This window comes from Cydia splendana, chromosome 8, assembly GCF_910591565.1.
Source record: "Cydia splendana chromosome 8, ilCydSple1.2, whole genome shotgun sequence".
In the NCBI taxonomy this organism is placed as follows: domain Eukaryota; kingdom Metazoa; phylum Arthropoda; class Insecta; order Lepidoptera; family Tortricidae; genus Cydia; species Cydia splendana.
In genome coordinates, this window is record NC_085967.1 from 13,739,847 (window position 1) to 13,754,259 (window position 14,413).

Here is a 14,413-nt window from a genome sequence, read left to right on the forward strand (position 1 = left end):
ATTTAGGGTTGTTAAAATTCAAGTCATTATCTTATCTGTGGTCGTGCACGCAAAGGGACGTCAAGTTGTGAGCCGAACGGAGCCGAGTTTGCCCGAAGCCAGGAGTGTCTCCCCACTGTTTATACACTAAATAATAACCAAAACGCCGAAGTTACTTTACGCTCTCTTTCGCATCTCACTAATGATTTCACCCGGCATGTAGACACGTACAGATAGATTTAACAGCTTCGTATGTGCAGGTTGCTTGGATGGAGGTTAGTCAGCCGATGGTGTAACCGTTAGCTTGGTGTTGTACAACAACCTTTGAAGTTTTGCATGATTATTTTCCAGTTAATAAACCCATGTACATATCAACTTTTTTTCTCAGTAAGGGAGTCACAATATACAAGTTACAAGATTGTAGATTTAACAAGTTTGTGTACCAGAAAACATAATAAGCGACAAATTCGTATTTACTTATTTTTAACAAATATGTATATGACATAAGCACCATGTTTTGTGTTACGCGTTGTTAAGTGTGATTTTTTGTGGATTGTAAACTTGTAGATCTGATATGTATGTAATACTCGTAATTGTGCATGTAGGTAACACATTATCTACAACGTAACAATATTGTCGACCTGTACACTTGTAAGGTTTTTGTGATAGGGCCTTGATGTTGCCACAACACATCCTTATTTCTATTGTAAAAAGGTCTATTGCATTTTTTTTAATTAGACTGTGTCAACTAATAATACAATAAAATAGATCTACATGGTATACGTTTCAAACTATTTACCTAGTCTAAAAACCAGTGCACTGCTATCTACCTAATGTTATCTTAATTTATACGTGATGGGTTATAAAACGATTTTTGCATCGATAAGTGTTGTGACTCCGTTACGTAACAATATCTATTGGTGAACTTGACTGTATTTGACTCAACAAGCTGTTTGTGATCCCTTACGTATTACCTGGTTTTTCTATTTCAATTTATGTGTTTATCTATAGTTGTTAGTATTTCGATTTGGATCGGATTGATATGACGACCTATGTTTGATACTTTGATGTTGCATGCATTGGCGTTTTTTTTAAATCCAAAATTATTTATGGATAACAAAACTCTTAATACACATAGAATATGATGTATATTCATACCAAGACAATATATATACCGTGTGACAGTGTTTTTGTTCATTACATGTACATATATTTATGCCCATTGTCAAAATAAAATACCAACTCCATGTTGAATATTAATTTTCTAAATTCCCAATTTTTGAACACCAGTATATAAGGACTTATAATGGTCAAGCGTTTTCTGTGTGTTTACCTAATAGCCTAGAGTGCTATTAGCTAAAAATCATATGACAAACTGATGTTATGCGTGATAAGGTTGTTTTTTATTAAAGAAAGAATAATGTTTAAACTCTTTAACGCTTTAAAAAACTCCCGAAGATAGGTTTACCAGAATACAGGTCAATTCTATCCGTAGTTTTTACAGTGTAACCTGATATATACAGTGCGAAAACTCGTAAACTGAATATGTAAAGTTAAGCATCTAATAGAGGCCCTTAAAGCTATCAATCTTCTTACAACCAGGCAGTGGAAGTGAACAGCCGGCGCGCATTCTCCGAAAGCAACATCGGCGGCTGGGACTACCTCCGCAACATGGTGCAGTTGCCGTTCTACCTTCAAAACTCAGCGCTCCGCCGCGTCAAAACCGCGCAACAGACGGCCGCCAAGCGCATACAAAGCATCGCGACCGACGACTTCTCTGCGAGCATGCAGCGATCTGTAAGTGTGTTCAATTGTTCATCTAGTGAGAGCGATCTTGAGCAGAACATCTTACTAATACGAAACGGTCTTTTGGGTTGATTCCGTATGATTGACTGAGGCTTTTGGCTTTGTCTAGCGTACTGAGGAATTTTAAACTATTTAGACTTTGCTCATATCCATCATCTGTCATTGAAGTCGATATCAACTTTAAGCAACGTAAATTCCATAATATATCCTATCCTGTTTAGTTGATATGTATTTAAAATGGCGATCATGATGCAATTATGGTCCAATTAAATTGCTATTTAACCATTTTTTGACACCAACACTTCAAACTTCAACATTTATTCAACAACTAGGCCACAAGGGCACTTTTACACGTCAACGTTGAATTTACATACAAGCAAAAATAATAACAATACATCAACTACTTATTTTATAAAATACAACTAACTGCAACTACCAATTCAAACTAACGTAACTAACGTATTACAATTACTTAGAGATGTATATGGTCTCTTAATGTCGAATTACATTAAAAAAACTATAATAACACTCAATTTATTACTGTATTCTCCCCCAGGTATCAGCCCGCCGTTTGTCCTCAACATCAGAAGTAATGTCCAGCCAAGAGCGCATCAAGAACCAGCCGGCCAAAGAGCTGAGCGCGGCCGCCGCGGCCCGCGCCCGGCGTCTCCGCCCCTCCGAGTCCGTAGCCTCCTCGGTGGCCTCAGGGCTGCACCGAGCGGCCCCTACCGCCACCGCTGCGGACTTGGGAAGGGTGTTGTTGACTGATGACTACTTCAGCGATGTGAATCCGAGGAGTATGCGGCGGCTTATGAACGTGCTGTATGTCACTGGTAAGTCTATAAGATCCCACCGCTATGATACGAGCTAAGTCCCTTTACACAAGTCCGTAGCATCCTCGCTGGCTTCAAGGCTGCACCGAGCGGCCCCTACCGTCACCGCTGCGAACTTATGAAGGGTGTTGTTAACTGATGACTACTTCAGCGATGTGAATCCGAGGAGTATGCGGCGGCTTATGAACGTGCTGTATGTCACTGGTAAGTCTATAAGATCCCACCGCTATGATACGAGCTAAGTCCCTTTACACGAGTCCGTAGCATCCTCGCTGGCTTCAAGGCTGCACCGAGCGGCCCCTACCGTCACCGCTGCGAACTTATGAAGGGTGTTGTTAACTGATGACTACTTCAGCGATGTGAATCCGAGGAGTATGCGGCGGCTTATGAACGTGCTGTATGTCACTGGTAAGTCTATAAGATCCCACCGCTATGATACGAGCTAAGTCCCTTTACACGAGTCCGTAGCATCCTCGCTGGCTTCAAGGCTGCACCGAGCGGCCCCTACCGCCACCGCTGCGAACTTATGAAGGGTGTTGTTAACTGATGACTACTTCAGCGATGTGAATCCGAGGAGTATGCGGCGGCTTATGAACGTGCTGTATGTCACTGGTAAGTCTATAAGATCCCACCGCTATGATACGAGCTAAGTCCCTTTACACGAGTCCGTAGCATCCTCGCTGGCTTCAAGGCTGCACCGAGCGGCCCCTACCGTCACCGCTGCGAACTTATGAAGGGTGTTGTTAACTGATGACTACTTCAGCGATGTGAATCCGAGGAGTATGCGGCGGCTTATGAACGTGCTGTATGTCACTGGTAAGTCTATAAGATCCCACCGCTATGATACGAGCTAAGTCCCTTTACACGAGTCCGTAGCATCCTCGCTGGCTTCAAGGCTGCACCGAGCGGCCCCTACCGTCACCGCTGCGAACTTATGAAGGGTGTTGTTAACTGATGACTACTTCAGCGATGTGAATCCGAGGAGTATGCGGCGGCTTATGAACGTGCTGTATGTCACTGGTAAGTCTATAAGATCCCACCGCTATGATACGAGCTAAGTCCCTTTACACGAGTCCGTAGCATCCTCGCTGGCTTCAAGGCTGCACCGAGCGGCCCCTACCGCCACGGCTGCGAACTTATGAAGGGTGTTGTTAACTGATGACTACTTCAGCGATGTGAATCCGAGGAGCATGCGGCGGCTTATGAACGTGCTGTATGTCACTGGTAAGTTTAAAGATCATTCCACTGTTGTGATAAGAAGTAACCGCTACTCCACAACGACTAGTGAGGCGATATTTTTGTCTATAAGAAATAATAATCTAGCTAGACTTAAATAACTACAGAATCCATATCACAGGCGCATCGTTGTCGGTTGCCATTATCGTAAATTTAAGAGTTATATTCGGTTTTTATATCTTTTGCTTTCTCTGGTAAAGGTACCTCTGACTTTTGAGACGACCCCACTTCTTGATACATAGATGATTTAAAAAAAGTGGGGGTCGATATAGTCTAACTTTTTAAAGTCACACGTGCTTTTTTACATTTATGAAAAATATCGACGTTTTAAAGTGGGACTCTGTGTGGACTGCGGAGGTCTCTGTTGTTTACTTAACAACATGTGTTCAAATTTAGCTAAGGGTGGTATTCCATCCGTCCAATCTTTGTCCAATGTGTATTGCATTTTGCTTAATGAGAGAGGGAGACGCCATGATATTGGACAGGTGGAATACCACCCTAACCAACAATGTATTTATTCCAGGTCGTCTAATGAAAGCATTCCAAATAGAGTTCAACTGGTACCAGCTAGCTTCCTGGATAAACCTTACGGAGCAATGGCCGTTCCGTACGTCGTGGATCATCTACCACCACGAGACGTACGAGGAACACATCGACGACAGCAAGTCGCTCAAGCACATTTACGAGAAGTAAGTTCACATTGTTATCGTTTGATTACCCTTATGCCATTTCCTTGGAGTTATCTGTCTCTTAAGAGCCAACGGGAGTGGTCATTTCTCCATACAAACGTACTCCTCGTTTTCCTCCGTGGTTTTTGAAGCTAGAGCAATGATTTTTTCAACACAGATTAATATTGTCAATATCTGTGTCGGACCGTTTTGCTTTTTTTGATATTTTTGTTTTTTAAGGCGCTAGAGCCCTTCAAAATTGGCCAAAATGGCCTAATTGACTATGCCGCAATGAGAGGCGTGGCATTCAAAACTGATATCAATTAGCCAAAAAAGCAAAACGGTCCGACACAGATAATTTCATAATCATTTAGATTTCCAAATTTGGTTACGATTGGTTAAGTTTTGGAGGAGGAAACAGAGGAGTACGAAACCTCGATTTTTGAGATTTTTACGCAGGATTTTTCGCCTTGTCCTTATCGCACTACTTTTAGGTGCCGCTTCCGTTAGTGAGACGGGTATATTTACCTAAAATATTTAAAACTCAGCTCCTGTTTCGTCTTAACATTACTTACTTAGCGCCACTTGCACCATATCACTAACCCGGGGTTAACCGGTTAAACCGTTAACCCAGTGTTAAATTGTACTGGTAACCGTGGTAACTCCAGGTTTAACCGGACATGGGTTAGTGAATAGTGCATGTGGCCCTTACTTACTTACTCCTGTGGCGCAACGACCCGAAATGGATCTTGGCCTCCGACACCAAAGACCCCATGCTTCTCTGACAAAAAGCCGTTCTGTCCAGTCGACGGCACATACATGTAACATTAAAATCTTTACTCACTCCGCCCACCTACCGCTCTTGGGACGCGTACATTTTAGACAGTTTGCAGATGTCAACAACTTAAGTCCTTTCTAAATAAAAGCTTCCGCTTGTATTATGACATTTATGACTTATGAGTTACTAGCGACCCGCCCTGGCTTCGCACGGGTTATACTAAACCTTAACAAATTATACACCTAAACCTTCCTCAAGAATCACTCTATTGATAAGTGAATATCCGTTCAGTAGTTTTCGAGTTTATCGCGAATAAACACACAGACAGACGCGGCGGGAGAATTTGTTTTATAAGGTGTAGTGATGACTATTATGAGTTGTGATATGTTATGCAACAGGCACCTGGAGTCCATAGGTGAATTCTAAGGAACATTGTTCCGCACCTCGCGTTAAAATTATATCAAAACTTAAACAATTAATAAAGATACTTGTTCTAGAGTGAAACCACACCTAAATGGTCTACGCGAATCCAGCTCCCTAATGGAGCTAGACCGCGACGAGCGCAAGCTGGAGGTGTTCCTCAGCTTCCACCGGTCCACGCTCACCGCCGCCGACCTCAAGATCTTCCTGCCGTTCACCATCAACCTGGACCCGTACATCAAGAAGGTCATTAAAGGTAAACCTGTGTGACGTGAACTCCCTGATGGAACAAGCTGGAGGTGACGTACCTTAGCTTCTACCGGTCCACGCTCACCGCCGCCGAACTCAAGATCTTCCTGCCGTTCACCATCAACCTGGACCCGTACATCAAGAAGGTCATCAAAGGTAAACAATTTGTGTTACGTGAACTCCCTGATGGAGCAAGCTGGAGGTGTTCCTTAGCTTCTACCGCTCCACACTCACCGCTGCTGACCTCAAGATTTTCCTGCCATTCACTATCAACCTGGACATCAATGTTAGGACATTTAGAAGGTAATCAAAGGTATACAACCCGCATCCTTGTTACGTGAACAAGTTCGCTAACGGTGCAAGCTGGAGGTGTTCCGAAGCTTTTTTCAACCAACCAAAACTCGTCTCGTGGATTCATTGTAACTTCAGCGTCTCCGTTTCTTAGACTCGGCTGTTAACATTCCAATTGCATTGAAATTGGCATTTAGAGTTTTTAGTTCTAGAGTAAATTACACTGTATAGATATTGTACTAAGGTGTACTTTGGTGTGTTCACAGAGGAGCAGCTACAGTCAGGCATGGAGGATGAATTGAACGGTGCTATTTGGACGCCGCACTCACGACAACCGCACAATAAGCTCTTCCACAGAAAACAGGTGAGTACTTAGATGAGATATGCATTGTTTTCAGTAATCTTTCTTGTCTTTATCCCACCACTTGACACATCATTTGCGTTGTCGCGTGCGACTGCTTGCTGGAAGAGGCGCTTAAAATATGGTGTCGCGGGCGGCAACGAGCGGAATTCGTTTGAGTCGCCTGTATTCCCAAATACATACAACCTTAGGCGTCTTGAAAGCAAGAGTTTTGTTAGGTCCCCATGAATGAGACTAGGGTTAATCTCTGGTGAGATAATTAAAAATCTTGTTACGGATATTTATTTCCTTCCCTGACTTATACTTTTTTTTAACATTAGAAAAAGAGTAAACAATCTTGACATGTATTTTTATTGAAAAATGCTTGTTACCGTCAGAGTTAGAAAGTACGTACGTACTAATAATTGACAGATTAAGTATTAGCACAATTCCGTACACGGCGAGAAGAAGATGATAACTGGCGGGAAAAAATTGAAGAAATTGGAACCTTATGTATTATTTTAAGTTCAAATTTCTATAATTATAACATCAACAAATAAAGACAAACTCACTAGGTCTTCAGCTCGCAGAGCTACTTGTTTAATAATCTAAAATATATTTTTTAGTTGATTAAAATATTTTGACACTATTTTCAATCGTAGCCATATGCCAAATAGAGCTCTCTGCCGGAAGGCAGCATGGAAATGCCTCAGGTAAAAATGAAGGAAACTATAATTGCAGCGCATATCCCCGCCAAGCCAGGCCGCAGCGCCACACACGCCCATGTGCGTGGGCTGGGTGAACACGGGCAGCGGGTTCATGCCGCAGGCCATGCCGCACTACCCGCCGCCCGCCGTCGGCGCGGGCGCGCCCAACCCCTACACTGTGCTGAGGAACGCCTTCCCCGCGCTGGTAAGACCACTTGTAAGATAGTTTTTTTTTTCAGCCATGAAAGGGTTGGGTATTCAAAGAGCGTGGACAGTTAGCACGAAATCTCGATGTAAAATGCAGGAAACGAGATCTATCTGCGACACTGGCGCTTGCCAGCCGGTGACGTAGCACATTAGTTAGCACTACGTGTATGTGAGGTGTGCAATAATAGTTATTTGTTTTACAAGGGGGCAAAGTTGAAAAAACACCAACCTGAAGCAAATATTAAATGTAAAATATCAAACAAAATCAAATTCAAATCAATGTTATTAAATATTTATCATCCAAAGTCATCATTTAAAAGTCAATTCTACCAGCAAACATAAGAAAACAACTCAAAATTTGCATTTGATTACTTTGTCTCACATGTGAATTTTGATAGCAAAGTGCAACTTTGCTATCAGTTTTTGAAGTGCAAAGTAAGCCTTTCCAGCTGATGTGGTGAAAAGAGTATTGTATTGTATTCGTTTTTTTGACATTTGTCAGATATCAAATAGTATGAGAATATTTGTGTTGACGTAAATTCACATGTCGTCCATGTACAGCTATCTCGTTGTTGCATCGACTTATGTAGTTTTGTATGCAGGTGGACATATCAAACATCCGTCTATCAACATTGTCGGTGGAGCGCGTGTGCAGCGTGGTGAGCGCGGCGCTGGGCTCGGGCGCGGCGCCGTGCTGCGCGGCGCTGCAGCGGCACCGCGTCTGCGGCCTCGCGCTGCGCCACTGCCAGCTCGACGACCTCAAACCGGTACACCGCCCCTATTCACTTATCTCTACAAATAGTTCAGTGTTCCGCCATTTCTTTCATTCTGGGTAGTCCCTTCGCTCTTTTGGACAACGTAGAATCAATAACAACTTTTTATTCCTTTGACTATGGGGATACTGTGCTGATCGCCTAGACGCTTGTGTCACGTTCTAGCTAGCTGTCTTCATTATACTTTACCATTTTTGAGAAATTTACCACAAAGATTTGAAATATGAATATAGGTACCTACAACCGGAAGGTTTTATTTATTTATTTAAACTTTATTGCACAGTAACAATTGTACAAAACGCGAACTTAATGCCAGAAAGCATTCTCTTCCTGTTAACCCTCGGGCCAAACAGAGAACAAGTAGTAATAGGTGCAATAAAAATTAAAAGTACGAAAAATGTATATGAAAACAATCTGTAGTATCGGCAGTCAATTGCTATACAGCCTATACTCATGTTAGATGATCATGTATTAACAGTCACATGTATTCACACAGCTCATGGACCTGCCGTTCGGAGACTGGGAGTTATTCAAAATGCTCATCATCAACCTACGGGAGTTGGAAGCCAACATGCCCTGCAGTGCGCCTGCTGTCACAGGTAAGCCAAAACAAATTTGACCTTATTTAAATTGTAATAGAGTTCTGTAGCTATTTTATAGTTTTACTTGCATATTTTTGGTTAGCACGCGCGCAGTCAAGGCGAGCGGCCTCAGTGCTAAAAGAAGACCTATTCTCCGCAATGTGTCGCGCGCAATGACAAAAACTGTAAAATTGATGTGCCACATGATATTTTAAATTTGTAATAGAGAAAATGTATTGTAGCATGGGCAGGTGTCCAAAACTCGAGATTATATACGGTGTAAAAAATTTGGCTGTTTCATACATTATGTCTGGTCCATTTTCTATGGGAGTGCAAATTTTTTCTTCGCGCTTTCGGGGTTGGTTTCATAGTAAAAGTTGCTCAGTATAATAATAATAATCCCAAAACCTCCCTGGCAACGAGAATGCAGTTATTTTTTAGCCACCTTATATATTATTTAATTTGTTCAACAGTTATAGCAGAAAAGAATACGGAGAGTGAACCAGACACGGTGAAACCCAGGCCCATCGAACACCAGCGTAGCCGTCCGTCCAATGTGGAAAAACAGGTATGTTTTAATTTTATTCCATACATACACTTACTCTAAAATCCCAAACTGTGAAGAACACATGAAACTGCCTGTGTGACGTTTTTATGAGCTAAGGAGTTTTTTATGTCAAATCTTGCCCATATGAACTGGTTACTGGAATTTAGCATACCTGCGTAGTTCGATAACAGTACATTTTTTTATAATAATTATGGAGTCCGAATGTGGCTATAAGAATCAAACACTTAGTACATCTGTTGTAATAAAACTAACGCAACCTCAATTGCTTTGAGGAGTAGATGAGTATGTTAACCTCTTGAACGCCACAGACGGCAATTGACGTCAACGCAAAATCACGCAAAATCGTAACAACGACGCCAAAGACGGCATTTGACGTCGATCGTTTTTTGATGAAAATCTACTGAAAAACACGCCACTTTTAGGTTGGCATTATTTATTCACAAAAGTAAATTTTACCCCCGTGGCGTCAGTGGCACGGCAAATGGATGCGCCGTTTGGCGTTCAATGGTTAAAAAAAGTACAGTCAGCAATGAAACCTGTACCAAAAACTGAATATTTGACAAAAACTCATTGTTATTAGCATCTGAGAATACAATGAAAGGTATATTGCAGTAACGTGTGCACATCACTCAAAACACACTAGGGAAGGGACTTTGCTATTTTTTACTTACTTATAATTATAGTCCTTAATCCCGTCTTGTCAAACGATTTGTAGTGTAGACAATTGCAAGCGAAATGTATTTGATAAATATTGTAATAAAGGGCAGTTTTTTGATAATTTTACAGCCATACGCGGAATATCAGGTGATTATTAGTAGTGACTTTATGTTATCGTAGCACCCGTAGGTACAATGTAACACGTGCACATACATATACAACCAGCACCTCCACCGTTGTTATATAATATTTGGTTATGTGTGAACTTCAAGGTAGAGGACCTAAACGCGATGACAGCGTACGCCTTAATTTTAATTGTCAATAAATACCTACTTAATTGTTCACTTTTATGCACATAGCCAATTCTTATTTTCTTAAAAACACATATGTCATTATATACTTTTCGGTCAAATTTAATTTGAAAAAATGCACTAACAGACAGTGCGTCAAATAAGTTTTGATCATGCAGTCATGTTGCTAAAATTGTAACGTTACCAAAAAACAGTAAGTGTACGTAGAAATACCTTTAGAATTAGCAATCCTATTCTGTTGATGTTATTTGATAATTTTATGAAAAATAATATTAAAAACTTAACCCTGTGTTAAAAGACAATTTATCACATGTGGCTGGGTGGGACAGGATTTGCTCTGCCTCTGGCTTGCCTTAGCCGGTCGTCCAGAATGGAGGCACGACGAGAGCTGCGTTCTGGCGAGTTGGCTTTATGTTTAAAGTCCAGGGACACCTCTCTACCCTCAGCACAAGTGTTGCTCTTGAGCCATCCTAGATGTCGCTTTTTTGTTGTCGTTTGTGGGGGCGAGTCACTGTCTGCCGGAAATAAAAATGCATACCGTTTTATTAGATAGGCGTCCGGTTTTTTATCCCATAGCCCAGTATTTAGACCATTGCCTTCAGCCAATAGCCTAGTTCAATTTAGATTCCATCAACTCGCAATTAAATAGTCCTTACACCTTGGCGGGTGCTGCCTCTGCGTCATATTTCTTACATTTTAGTACTTTTGCGATAGTATGTCAACAGCAGAAATTGCTACTCAGTCGTGGGTAGGGCTAAAAAATTTACACAATCTCCAATCAATACATTATTTTAGATAGGCACTTAACACAGTGTTTCTGTCGGCAGGTGACGCTGGAAGAGCAGATGATCTGCGGCGCGCTACAAACGCTAAACGAGGAAGCCCTGGAGGACGTCCTACAGTCCGAGCCCCCCTCCCACCCAGGTGAGCCTCTCACCACCATCCGCGAACAGTCCCTCGTTGCAGAGCCCCCCGCCATCTCCGACGACGACGACGAACCGCAAGACGTTGTCATCACGGTCCATGATGATGTCTTCATGTGAATCCGGCGTTGCGTTACATCTAGATAGAGTCTGTTCGGAATGAGAAGAGTCGTGGAATGTATTGGGCCCAATACATTTCACGACTCTTCTCTTTCCGCACGGACTCTACACTGATGGTCAGAATATAAAAGGTGTGATTTCGATATTATGCATTCATGGGCGTTGTTTGCATAGCGTGTTTACAATCTAAACGTGCGCATACAGCAGAACGTTCGATCCTAATACTTAATTGTTATTCATTTCGTAGTTGATAGATATGTGTAGAATGTTACGATGACACATCTCATCTCTTACATTCTGACTACCGAATTTATCAAGATAATGCATGGTTTTCGGTTCAAGACTTTTAAACGTGTTGTAACCTAACTCGCATTTAGCACAATAATATAATTATGTTGGAGCATTGGAGTCGGAACTGTGTGAATTTTGCAAAACTCGGAAATTCCTATTCCGCCTTCGACATCAATTTTAATTTCGTCTGTCTCGAGTTGATTTAGTATTCATAAGTAACCACATCAATGCTTTGATATTTGGTTTGTGCATTAGAAAATTATCTCGATCTATTGCAGCAGGAAATGAAAAGTAGCCAGACTATTTTTTTACTGTCTGTATAGTAGACAGATATCATGAAAAGTGTAGTGTTAATGTAGACAATTTGAATAACTTATAACAATTTTAGTTTAGTTAAATCAATTTTTGAGAATAAAGTTCTTAAACCATAATTCCACTGACTTAATTCAGATATTCCAGTATTAAGTAATTATTTGTGATAAAAGTATTTATATAACCTTAAATGTAAAATTTTCCTATTATTTGCCTACATAAAAAGACGTAGTTAATAAAAGTATTGATCATTCCTAAAATTTTATTCGAATATACTGTTTAAATTTACGTAGGTGTTAATTTATCACTTTTAAAAAGTAGACAATGACTTTAAACGCGCCCTAAAAATAAAAGGCCAATCTGAGGGCTATATGTAGTATGTACTCATTATTCAGATGTTAAAATGCTACAACCCCCGTAATTTACATTTCTGAACGTGTCGTAGGCTCGAATATGTGATGCATATTGAATAAAGACAAAATGTGCCTATCATTTCCTTGTTACGTGGTACAATACAATATACCTATTGTGAAGCAATTTAACTATATATATGTGATAGCTATTATTTATGTGAACGCCATATTAGTTTAGGGTAATGTTATTTGTTATGAGTTGTTGTTAGCTTATAATACTTGAAACTGTCCTTCCTTCATAAAAAATACAGAATTGATCGACAATTTGACATTAAAGAAAACAGACAAATTTCATTAGGACATTGTGTACCTACCTACCTAAAAATATTCAGAAACAATTTTGTTTGATTTGTATAACATTTTATATTTAACGTAAGTTTCTATACATATCTTCGACCTGCGACCCAAGACTTATAGGTGTATGTACTTATACGATAGAATGTTGTTATAGTAGGTTTAGATTCCACAGGTTTAAATGTGATTGAGATAGAGTAATTTAGATTTTCCTAATGTCAGTGTCTCGTTCACTAATCGCACGAAGAACACGAAGTAACAATACCATTCCTGAGATGTTTTACACAGTGAGATAATAAATATACAAAAGTTTGAAGCTTTGTTTGATTTCAGTCCCGTATTAGAGTTTAGGTGATCCTAGGTCGTTTCGAGCCGCGCAGGTCTTCGAGTTCGGAGCGACGGCCCCAGGTGAATCTCGTCTCCCTCCCCCTCCCCCGCCCTCGTCGCCGGCGCACTACACCCGCGCTGTCCTGTTACAGACGAGGAGGTGTCGCTGCAGCTGGGCGCGGGCGGGCGGCTGCGGCCCAGCGGCGCCTCGTGGAGCGGCTCCGCGCCCGCCTCGCCCGGCGCCACCCCGCTAGCCTCGCGCCGCGCCGCCTCCTCGCTCCGCGGCCGCGACCGCCGCGTGCCGCCCAACGTCACCTTCAACGTCGAGCACGAGGACGACGACGACGACGGCCGCCCCATCACCTTCAGCGCGCGCCCCGGCTCGCTGCTCGTCGCCCGCGACCCCACCGACCCGCCCGGCCACGACTCCAAGCTCGGCAACCTCCGCAAGACCGCCGACATTCTCAAGAAGGTGAGCTCGGCGGAGAAGCTGACGCGGCTGAAGGACAAGATACTGTCGCGCGGGGGTGGGTCGCGCGAGCGGAGTCCGGCGCGCGAGGAGGCCGGCAGCGACGACGAGTCGGCGCCGCTCGTCGCGTCCGAGCCGGCCACGGCCGCCGGCTCGCCGGCCCCCGGCGGCCGCGCCGGGCCCATCCGCGTCGAGTGCGGCGACCGCAGCCTGCCCGACGTGTCGGCCAGCACGGACTTCTCGCCGCGGTCCGACGTGACGGAGCTGGAGTCGCCGCGGGAGGGCGCCACCGTGTTCGACCTGCTGCCGGAGGGCAAGGGCGACGCGGAGATGGGCGCGGCGGCGGCGCGGATGGCTCGCGAGGACAGCGGCGAGATCTCCAACATGGTGGAGCCCTACAACATGCGGCTGCTGGCGCGCGGCGCCTCGGACGCGCGCGCGCTATGGCGCCAGGACGCGCTGGACTCGGGCCCGCCCTGGCCGTGGGACGAGCCCGACTCGGCCGTGTGACTCCGGAGGCGAGCCCCGGTGCGCCCCTGACTCTCTCGAGAGAGACCGACGACCGCCTCGGAGATGAGGCTTTCGACTCCGCCTTACCGGTGGTAGGGCCCGAGCGCCGCGCTGAGTGGCGCCGACTTTATTCCATTAGTTATCGTATGTCAAACGTAGTTAGATTCTGACTTCATCGACTTAGATTAATTCTAGCTAATATGAACAAGTTCCGAATCGTAATTGAGTACTTAATGTCACAAACATAGATTACACGAATTATATCGCATTTAATATGTAATGACTACCCAGAATTGTGATATTATACCCGTAAGGATATTAAAAATATACTTTCTGTCGATTGAAATTCT

General features: G+C 43.1%; 1 protein-coding gene across 1 annotated transcript in view; it reads left to right on the forward strand.

The window, feature by feature from the left end:
- LOC134793174 (kinase D-interacting substrate of 220 kDa B) overlaps positions 1-14,409 on the forward strand; it is a 94,485-nt gene extending 80,076 nt beyond the window's left edge. Inside the window, exons 16-26 of the mRNA XM_063764762.1 lie at positions 1,582-1,776; positions 2,342-2,618; positions 4,378-4,543; positions 5,798-5,976; positions 6,527-6,624; positions 7,342-7,512; positions 8,117-8,281; positions 8,784-8,886; positions 9,342-9,436; positions 11,232-11,328; positions 13,237-14,409. Of these exons, the coding sequence (XP_063620832.1) occupies positions 1,582-1,776; positions 2,342-2,618; positions 4,378-4,543; positions 5,798-5,976; positions 6,527-6,624; positions 7,342-7,512; positions 8,117-8,281; positions 8,784-8,886; positions 9,342-9,436; positions 11,232-11,328; positions 13,237-14,063 (2,373 nt within the window). The 3' untranslated portion in view covers positions 14,064-14,409. The remainder of the gene's footprint in view (positions 1-1,581; positions 1,777-2,341; positions 2,619-4,377; positions 4,544-5,797; positions 5,977-6,526; positions 6,625-7,341; positions 7,513-8,116; positions 8,282-8,783; positions 8,887-9,341; positions 9,437-11,231; positions 11,329-13,236) is intronic.
- Positions 14,410-14,413: the final 4 nt, after the last annotated feature.